At 35.1% G+C, this 11,212-nt stretch overlaps 1 protein-coding gene across 4 annotated transcripts in view; it reads right to left on the bottom strand.

The window, feature by feature from the left end:
* Positions 1 to 4,522: 4,522 nt before the first annotated feature.
* Positions 4,523 to 11,212, bottom strand: part of LOC5566250 — a 227,610-nt gene continuing 220,920 nt past the window's right edge. For all 4 annotated transcript variants that reach the window (XM_021846415.1, XM_021846416.1, XM_021846418.1 and 1 more), the window contains one exon: positions 4,523 to 5,775. In XM_021846415.1, coding sequence (XP_021702107.1) covers positions 5,660 to 5,775 — 116 coding nt within the window. In that variant the 3' untranslated portion in view covers positions 4,523 to 5,659. The remainder of the gene's footprint in view (positions 5,776 to 11,212) is intronic.

Below are 11,212 nucleotides of genomic sequence, written 5' to 3'. Positions count from 1 at the left end.
TATGACGATAAAACTGAACGTTTGTTCAAAGTTGTCTTGAAAGGTCTCTCAAGTGACTATAAGTCACCTGAAGAGATCAAAAATGGAATAAATGATTTACTTGGATTTTCCCCAGTCCAAGTAATCATTAGGAAAAAGAGAACCCAATCTGGCATTGTTCGGAAAGGGCTTTCTCAAGAATATTATTTAGTTCACTTCAACAAAAAAGAACTAAATAATATTAAAGCTTTAGAAAAAGCTAAACTTATGTTCGATGTCCGTTTGACGTGGGAACATTTCCAGAACCCCACTCAGTGCCGTCGGTGCCAAAAGTGGGGTCATGGTACAAAAAATTGTCGCATGGATGCTAAATGCATGATTTGCGGAGGTTCTTCTCACGCTAAGGACGACTGTCCTGTGAAAGAAGATACCAGAAAGTTTGAATGCGCCAATTGCAAGGGTCCTCACAAAGCTAACTTTTGGGAATGCATTTCACGCAAAAGAGTCGTTGAGGCTCGTGCCAGGCAGATGAAGGATAATATCCGTTACGATAACGATCGTTTCCGGAATTTGCCTGGTAGAGTATCGAACAATGCTCATTTTTCAGTTAACGATCGCTTGATTAGGAATCATACCCACCAGGAAGATCATAATCATGCACATTCACAAACAAATTTTAATCCGTCGGGTAGCCGTACGAATCTCTCAATTTCGAATGTATCTACCCACGGTAAATCCTTTGCCGATATCGTAGCAGGTAATTTGAACTCTTCCCCTATTCGTTCCATGAGTACCCATTCTACTTGTTTCAAATCAAATGGAAAAAAACCCTACCGCCACAGGTAACTCCTACCCCGCTTCATCGTCCACCGAAAATTCCAATGGGAAATCATCAGATATGTCTGCCTCTGATTTTAATTTTCTAACTGAACAATTGAATCTAATGATTGATGCAATGTTCAAAGCCACCACTATGACTGAAGCAGTCCAAGTAGGTGTAAAATTTACAAATAAAATTGTTATTGGATTACGTTTTTCTAATGGATCCAAATAATAATTTAAATATTTTAAATTGGAATGCTCGTTCTCTGAATGGTAAAAAGGACGAGCTGTTATTTTCTTACAGCTAATGACGTGCATATAGCAGTTATTACCGAAACTTATTTAAAACCTGGATCCAAACTAAAAAAAAAATCCTAACTTTTTTGTTTATCGTAATGATCGACTTGATGGGGCATGTGGGGGAGTTGCAATCATCATTCATAGGCGTATAAAACATCAACTGTTTTCATCATTTGAAACTAAAGTTTTTGAAACTTTAGGTGTTTCTGTTGAAACACAGTTTGGTAAATATACTTTCATAGCTGCCTATTTGCCTTTTCAATGCTCTGGACAGCAAGTTAATTTGCTCCAAACTGACTTGCGAAAATTGACTCGCAATAAGTCAAAATTTTTTGTCATTGGTGACTTTAATGCCAAACATCGGTCATGGAATAATTCTCAAAGTAATCCCAACGGCAGAATTTTATTTGATGAGTGCTCTTCAGGATATTTCTCAATTCAATACCCTGATAGCCCTACATGTTTTTCCTCTTCTAGAAATCCATCTACGATTGACTTGGTCTTAACCGACTCTAGTCATCTTTGTAGCCAATTAGTTACTCATGCTGATTTTGATTCTGATCATGTCCCTGTTACATTTCAAATATCCCAAGAAGCGATTCTCAATCCTATCAGCTCCACTTTCAATTATTTACGAGCCGACTGGAATATATATGAAACGTATGTTGACTCTAATCTTGATGTTAACATTTCCTTAGAAACTAAACTTGATATTGATAATGCTCTTGAAACTTTAACAAATTCCATTGTCGAAGCCAGGAGCATTGCAATTCCAAAATGTGAGGTAAAATTTGAATCCGTGATTATAGACGATGATCTTAAACTCTTGATCCGTCTTAAAAACGTGAGGAGAAGGCAATTTCAATGCTCTCGTGATCCTGCTATGAAAATTATATGGCAGGATTTGCAGAAAGAAATCAAGAAACGTTTTGCAGATTCAAGAAACAAAAATTTTGAAAATAAAATTTCTCAATTGGACCCCGGCTCTAAGCCCTTTTGGAAATTATCTAAAATCTTGAAAAAACCTCAGAAGCCAATACCGGCATTGAAAGAGGAAAACAATTTATTACTAACTAATTGCGAAAAAGCTCAAAAACTTGCTATGCAGTTTGAAAGTGCGTCCAATTGAAAATCAAGTTACTCAGGAGTTCGAAAATATTCTCAATCAAGAGAACGTTTTCGAAAATGCCTGGGAGACTGATTTGGAAGAAGTGAGAACTATTATTAAAAAATTCAAAAATATGAAAGCTCCTGGCGATGATGGAATTTTCTACATCCTCATCAAGAAACTTCCAGAAAGTAGCTTATCATTTTTAGTTGATATATTTAACAAATGTTTTCAATTAGCATACTTTCCTGACAAATGGAAAAATGCTAAGGTTGTTCCAATTTTCAAACCAGACAAAAATCCTGCAGAAGCTTCTAGCTATCGTCCAATCAGTTTGCTCTCCTCCATCAGTTAACTTTTTGAAAAGGTTATTTTGAACAGAATGATGGTCCACATCAACGAAAATTCAATTTTTGCCAATGAACAGTTCGGATTCCGCTATGGACATTCGACACCTCATCAACTTTTACGTGTAACAAATTTGATTCGTTTTAACCAATCTGAAGGCTATTCTTGCTCTTCTAGATATAAAAAAAGCATTCGACAGTGTTTGGCATGAAGGTTTGATCGTAAAATTAAAAAACTTTAATTTTCCAACACATATTGTTAGAACAATTCAAAGTTATCTGTCAAATCGTACACTTCAGGTTAATTATCAGAACTCCAGATCTGAAAGACTTCCTGTAAGAGCTGGTGTTCCCCAAGGCAGCATTTTGGGACCAATATTATACAATATTTTCACATCTGACTTACCTGAGTTACCTCAGGGATGTCAAAAATCTTTGTTTGCGGATGACACAGGCCTCTCCGCCAAAGGACGGAGCCTGCGTGTTATCTGTAGTCGATTGCAAAAAAGTTTGGAAATTTTTTCTGCATTCTTGCAAAAATGGAAGATTTCTCCTAATGCTTCCAAAATTCAACTAATAATATTCCCACATAAATCAAAAGCTCTTTATTTGAAACCTTCAAGTAGACATGTTGTCACGATGAGAGGGGTTCCAATAAATTGGTCAGATGAAGTTAAATATCTAGGGCTCATGCTAGATAAGAATTTAACTTTCAAAAATCACATTGAGGGCATTCAAGCCAAATGTAACAAATATGTAAAATGTCTCTATCCCCTTATTAATAGAAAATCAAAACTTTGTGTCTCAAGAACAAACTTTTGATATTCAAACAAATTTTCAGGCCAGCCATGTTGTATGCTGTACCAATATGGACTAGCTGTTGTAATACCAGGAAGAAAGCTCTGCAGAGAATTCAAAATAAAATTTTGAAAATGATTCTGAGGCTTCCTCCCTGGTATAGTACCAATGAGTTACATAGAATATCCAATGATGAAACATTGGAACAAATGTCAAATACAATCATTAATAATTTCAGGCAAAAATCGTTACAATCTTCTATTGCCACGATTAATGCGTTATATGTTTAGGTTAAGTTAGGTTAAGTATATTCAAAGCGTTTTTTTTTTCTCTTATAAGCAGGTGAAATCAACTCAGCTGTAAAAAATCTGAACTGCTACGGCAAATGAAATGTAATATGTTGTTAACAAAATGTTAATAAAATCTTAGATTTGTTTTACCAAATAAGGATGATAGTGTTGTCTAATAACACAGAACACCTAGATATAAGAAATAATGAATGTAATGTTTGGAATGATACTAATAAAGAAATTTAAAAAAAAAATCCTACAGCATGCTGGTGCCAAACTGTTCGTATAAAGATATAGAAAAGTTCAAGAACATCATATTGTTATTTTTAGTTTTCTTCTAGACAACTCAACAGATTTGCATGATTTGTATCAAAGATGATTCTCATTTGAGATTTGAATATTCTACTATAGTAAGAAATAGTGCTCCCGGTGGAGGGATCGAGATAGGAAATTTCAAAAACTTCTGATTCTGCTTCATTCAGATAAAGTAACTGCTTTGTAAACTTTATGATGTATCCAAATTCTGTGTAGCTATCGCATTTCACGATACACATTATTCGAATAGTTCTGAAGCAGACCATGTTTTCTCTTCCAGGGATTTAATTCCTATAAATGCTTTAAACAAATTTTAATTTTCCTACATGATGAAAATGCATCGAAGCCACATCTCAAATTTTCAAGTGCACAAATCTAGAGAACCAGACATCCATTCAAACTAAAAATTTGATCGGTTGGTACAACTAGCAAGTCAAAATTTCAGCTTCAACGGTTGTCTGGTTCTCCAAATGTGTGCTCTTAAAATTTTGAGGTTTGCTTTTATGCATCCAATCTGGGGTTTCGGATCGAAGTTCTTAGCAGTTTCGACTCGTTTTCGTTTGTTTTCATCTTTATTACAAAATACATATATTCATGTTGGTAACAATTTTGGGGGGCGTTCCTCCACTCTATTCTAGTCTGATAGTTGATCGAGTTGTTTTTTTTTTCCTGCTGCATTATTTTTTCGTTAGTTTCAGTCGCGTGGCGATCGCGAGCTATCTACTAATCATTTTTCCTCTTGTTAAAAATCGACTAAACTGATACCTACGTAGGCGTGTGGGGGTGTGTGGCTTGATAGAAGCCTACCGTGAGGGAGGTCGGAAAATTTAGGGCGGATAGAGGTTACAGATAGCTTGCTTATTTACATAAAGAATTCGACTGATCGTCTTAAGCGGTACAGATTGGCACGTGCGCTCCTCATCTTTTGCGCTTCGAAGCAAGGCCTGCACGGCTGGCGCTCTCAGAAAACTGTATAGTAAGTGATAGAATTAGTTTTACGACGTTTTGTGTGGTTGTCTCTTGTTTGCATTACTACGTACAGGGCTCAGACTAATTGAACAGTTTCACAGAAACATGTTATTAGTGTTGTCTCATTTGTTTTTTTTTACTCATATTCAGATTCCTCGCTTGGTGGGTGCTTTGTTCACTTTTACTATTTGTTTTTTTTTTAACGTTTATTGGCTAGCTTTCACCCAGGATCCTCTCATCATCAGTACATATATCACAATCAGGTTTATTTTTCTCATTTATAAAGAACACATTTACTTTACAGAAGCGGTAGATCTCGCGCAATAGCAGGATAGAACCGAAGGCTGGAGAAGGTTTTTCAGCATAAATACGTCTAGCTTGTCTTCGAGTGCACTTAAGGCTTCACTTTTTTACATTGTAAAATTCAATAAATACATAAATAATTTTTGTTCAAGTTTCTCTCAAATCATAAAACTCGCTTCAATGCTTGATAAATAGAACTAACACCGGAAAGTGAAGAGCAAGGATCAACAGTTTATGCGTCGAACGAGACTGGTTCTCGTCCGAATGAAATACGTTTGGGGGGTGGTGCTTCTTCGGAGGGGTGATTCGGGTGCACATTCCTCTCGATGCTCCGTGAAAATGTGACTGTTGGTGCTTTCTCCTCTGGTTCTTCCACGCTTCGTCTCCTCTTTTCAATCAGAACGCCTCGTCGATTCGTTCCTTCTTAGCTATTGTTGCTGTGACACCTGCACGATGTGTGAAATCCAGTCCACGGTATTGGCGACGCGATGATAGATACCGGGTTGACCCCGAGTGGCACAGGAGTATCCCGCTGACACGATACCTGGAATTGGGGGATGAAAGGATTAGACAAGTAAAACAAGAATTCAATTTCTTATGTAGGATAGAAGCATCAGTGGTATATGGCAATTCAGGTTTAATGAAGTTAAAATTACAAACAAAATTATTTTTTCATTACACTGCAAAATACGTTTTCGTCTCAAACACCAAACCCAGACAACCAGAAATCGCATGAAAGTTCAGTTTATAACTCGTTTATTCATACTAATTATATCGAACTCGCAAAACACCGTGGATAAACTCGTCAAATTGATGAGTTTCCTCGCATAGAACGCTTTTTCTCTGAGTTCATTTGCTCATTTTGTTTCGTCCCGTACACTCGTACAAAGTAAGTCGAATCAATTCGTAGCAGCTGTCAAATCAACATTTGTTATCATAAGTTAAGTCGCATAAGATCACAGGTTAGTTCGGTGGACTATTTATACACTCGCATTGTATGTTATTATTCATCACATAATATATGCACGCATATCGCCTCCACTTTTGGACGTAGAAAGCCTTTTCGCGACATCTTATAAGTGAAATTTTGCACATACAAAGCCTCCAGGTGATTTCGTTATGCGTATATTTTGGTTGTCTGGGAAATCCCGTAATAACTATATTAAGGGTTGCTGACTCCATTGCCGTTTTCAAAAATAGTTTAGTGGATTAGATTACAAAACAATTGATAAATCATACTTTAAATTTCATGTAAATATCAATGAAAACAGTGTTTTATACAACTTTGACGACCTTTAGCTAAAAATTATGTCGAGCTGGAACATTTCTGAGAACGGCATCATCAGATATAGCAACTTGAAATCTACTAGAGACACATAATTTGATGCTTGAGACACGCACAAAATGTCAATTTTGTTACGCTGTGTTACTTTTTGAACAATCCGAACAAATAAATTAATGCAGCTCTGTCATGTGAATGTGTTCTACCTAACATGAAATGTTTCATGCGGATTTGCTATGTAAAACTGTGTATAAAATTGGCGCTATGGCAAAAACCGGTGCTTCAACCCTTATTTGGAATTAAACGATGAACTCTTGGTGTCGATAACCTGTTACTTGGTTTGCACACCGTGTTTCAATGAACAAAATTAAATTACATATTATATTATGCATATTGCCAAGGAAAAGTTAATTCGGATCAAATTGATCGGTATGGTGAAACTGATCAGCGTGTGAAACGATTTTGTTTCTTACCAGAGCACCAATATCGATGTAACTTGTTTGAACGTTGTTTGTCTTAACGATTTTGTATAGTGAAGTCTTTTATGTTAAAAAATGTTTAAATCAATGTAAATAATGTAAAATTCAAGGATCATGTTACGATATGACAAACACTTGCAAAAATGAATGATTGGCAAAGAAAATTCTCGGTTATCAAAGGCTCGTCTTTAAGTTTCGCAAAATACCAAGGTTCACACAAATTTTAAAATTTTTGTATGGACAAAAGACCACGAGGGGGAAGAGGCCGGAAAATTCGAAAAATGACTCATAAGAACACTAAGCTGGGAAGCCGGTTCTGTTTCAGTTGAGACGTAACGCCAGAAAAAAGAAGTATCTGCTCATGAGTCTTGCATAAATTTCTCTCCATCACTCCAGGAATCATTACTGCAATGAAATGATGCAATTATTTCAAGATTATCTTCTAGTGATTTCTCTAGTGATTGTTTAAGGATTAATTCAGGATGTTAGAAGCAAAGGAGAGTAAGTAACCTTCTATTCAGAAAAAAATTGAAAGTTTGAGTAATTTAACAACTCTTGCAAATAAAATTTGAACCATGAACGGTGCCAGTATTTTGCGAATCATGTGTTCCTTTGTTTTCAAATAAAAATAGACTAAAATGTTACTTACAACTGTTTGCTTTTAGTACCTTCAATGTTTACATCTTTATTCGAAAAGTTTTCTACGGAATCCTCAAAGATACTTCCAGGTATTTTACCAAGAATTTCGTTAGATAAATCAATTTTTTTCTCGGCTCAGAAACCAATAAGAATAATTTACTCATTGATCAATTTAACAATCAGGTTGAATTCACTCCTCTCGAAATCACTTCATTCTTTTTGGAGGAATTCAGACTTAAATTTCTTCAGCAAATCTCAGTAAATTTCAGCTTTCTTCAGGGTCTTCTTAGGTTAAGGTTCTCAAAAGATCCCTGCAGTCTTTTCATGACTCCTAACATTGCTCAAGAGATTATTCTAGTGATTGCTTTCAGGAATAACTTCTAAAACTACTACAGGGATCTTTTTAGAGTTTTTTTTCTAATATTTTTTGGGTGTTCCACCAGAAATATACATTTTTAAGATTTGTCTTGTAAAATGCATTTTTCCCAAAAACCTAGCCAGCATTTCTTCAAAGCTTCTTAACGGATTCATATAATATTGAATCTTAACAATGATAGATTATGATAGCACAATAACAGGAGACAAGTCTCAAATTCCAAGAATATTTCCTGGATTCTATAAAGTTTTCTCATGATATTCCTGGGATAGGGACTTTCAAATGATGATCCAAAAGGCTTCACAGATTCTGCCGACTCCTACGGTTTTTTGCTATTTGTTTGTTTGAGATTGTAAAGGAACGATCCCTTTAGGTACCGTTTTGATTTATATTATGGACAGTTAAGGCATCAGTGAAGTACAGTCAACTCTCCCTAACTCGAAATTGAAGGTACCTGGGAGGGAGGCACCGATACTACACACGAAAAATGAAACAAAACTTTTCCAAACTGCAAGATAACTCCAGCTCCCTAACGACAATCAAGGCAGGCTTGGGGAAAATCGCTAGTTTTCATTTGTTGTGCACCTTCGATCTTTCTGGACAAACATGGGAAAAGGGCCATAGTTTTCTGTGTTTTTAATTTTCATTTTTATTTGTAAAGAGTAAAAAGATGCGTGTTTCAATACTTACGCTCTATCAAAATAAAAGATGCTATCGTGACATTGCTTTTGGACTTGCAGGAATTGAATTTCAACCGATTGTTGTCATCTTGGATAAAATGCAAAAATATGTTTTGATAAATTACGCGCTTTTTCATGTTTGTCCTCTCTTTAAGATCCGGGCTCACAGTGACAGTTCGTGACAGCAGAAATCTCGGCTCTCCTTGACGTACAGAAATTTTGTATCGGTTTCTCCCTCCCAGGAAGGGACCATCGAATTAGGGAGGTATCGAGTTACAGAAGAACCAGTGCAACTGCTATCCAAGGGACCATCGAGTTAGCCATGAAACCAGACTTTTACTATGGTTTTCTAACTCGATATCGAGATACGGAATATCAAGTAAGTGAGAGTTAACTGTGTAACTCATCGAAGAGCATATAAAATAAAACACTCTGATAGATTAATATACGTATTAGAGACTTCAAAACAATTGACTTACGAATGGAGATTTTGATTCTCCATCCTTAATAATTTTAAATTAATAAAATATGCGGACTTCTTCATGATTCTTATTTCAGACGCTTTCTTACGTTTGCACCTATACTGAACTTAAAAAACTTAAAACACATATCGTTAGATATTTGATGAAAGTTAAGAACAATTTTTAAAATTTCGCATTTTAAATTACAACAACAATGAAATTAATGTCACTTGGATAGATGAAAATACTAAAATTGAAACACACTATTTAAAAGGAGACAGAAATAACTATTGATACATTTGGCTGCTAACATTTTAAACATAATTCAAAGAACTTCTTGAGTCTTAACCCTCATAATCCCGGGACGAGACTTGTGTGCTTCATATGCTACTTTAAGAGTGAAAGTGGGGCTTAAAGATGGTTCACCCCAGATGGTTCCTTGACTGTTCCTCTTTTTCTGGGGGTCGAATATAGGACTATAGAATATAGAATTCCCTTAGGAAATTGCCTACCTTTAGGCGTATTCCGTGGTTCAAGGTGTTTTTAATTTTAAAATAACTTAAAAAGTAAATGACTTGTAAGCATTTGGCCTTCATATTCAGCTTCACATCAGTAATCATTCAGTAACATCGATGTTACTGAATCGATTCACATTTGAGCCGCTGAATCGATTCAACGATTCAATCGAATCATTTGAATCGATGTTTTTAAATCGGTTCGAAACGAATAATGATTGAAATTTATGAGATTCAAAATGAAACCAAATGCATTTGCCACAAATTTAACATATTTCAATGAGATTAGTTTTAAACTTCAATAACACAGATTTTATACCTCAAGATCAGATCAAAATGTTGTTTCCTTTTCGTCATCTTATTAAGAAATATTATTTAATTTCAACAAAATGAATTGAATCAAAAAATCGAATGAAGAAAATCGATTCACCTAATTTTAGTTGCTCCAAATATCGATTAAAAAAATCGATTAATCGGAATGAAAACATCGATTTTTGAAACATCGATTCAAAATCGCCCAATGCTATTCGATTCCCGCTTCAGTCCGGAAAACTTTTCGTCAGGAATGTATTTCGACTGTGCCACTGGGTATTGCATCCTTGCATTTCTTCAGGAATTTTGACATGGATTTTTTTTTTTCAAAAATTTAAAAAATTTTATTAAATTATTTTGAGAATCCAGTAGCAGTGCTGGGATATCTTACTTCCTCAAGGACCTCCTTTTCTTCGGGGTCTTGCAAAGATTTGTACTGAGTTTCGAGTAAAATATCTTACGTATTTGCTACCAGGATGACTTAAACAATGTCTCTAGAAATTGCTTTATATTTTTGGAGGAATTGCTTCAAAATTGTTTCAAGATTTTCCAGAAATATGATAAGATTCCCATAAGACTCATTTGATAAGTCATTCCGGCTTAGCTTCAGGATATCTACATCCAGGAGTTTCTTCATATATTTTTATAGAATTTTACACGTGTATTTAAAAATATCACAATTTTCTTAAAAGATTTCTTAAGGAATTCATCCGATATACATTCATGTTTTTTCAGTAATGGCTTTAAGAACTTTCATGTATTTCTCCAGATGTATTATCAAGAACACGTGACCGATTTCTCTATACCATCTTCCATAAGGTCTGTCTGTTCCAACAATAGTATCATAAGGAGTTCATGCGAGATTTCTTCATGGGCTTCTAAAGTCACACGTAATTGGAGAAATTCCTTCATGGCATATAATTTCAGCTGTTCTTTATATTATTCTTCCATTTTCTTTCAAAGATTACTCCTATTCTCGATTTTCTACATATCTAAACTTTGGGATATGTACTGCAGAAGTTTCTAAAAAAAATAATCAGATAATTTTCTATGGATTGCAGAAAAACATTCCTCTTTCTTTTACCCTTGTTTCCTGATTGAAGAAAACTCACAGATTTAAATTTCCACAAAATTTTCAGTCATTCATCAAGGAATAAGTCAATTTTGTTTTTAAGAAATTTCTCTATGGATTTCTTAGGTTTTAAGTTTCAAGTTTGTTTTGTAACGTTTCTTCAAA

The sequence above is a fragment of the Aedes aegypti genome, chromosome 2, assembly GCF_002204515.2.
Source record: "Aedes aegypti strain LVP_AGWG chromosome 2, AaegL5.0 Primary Assembly, whole genome shotgun sequence".
Taxonomy (NCBI): Eukaryota; Metazoa; Arthropoda; class Insecta; order Diptera; family Culicidae; genus Aedes; species Aedes aegypti.
This window is presented reverse-complemented; position numbering and strand designations above follow the sequence as displayed.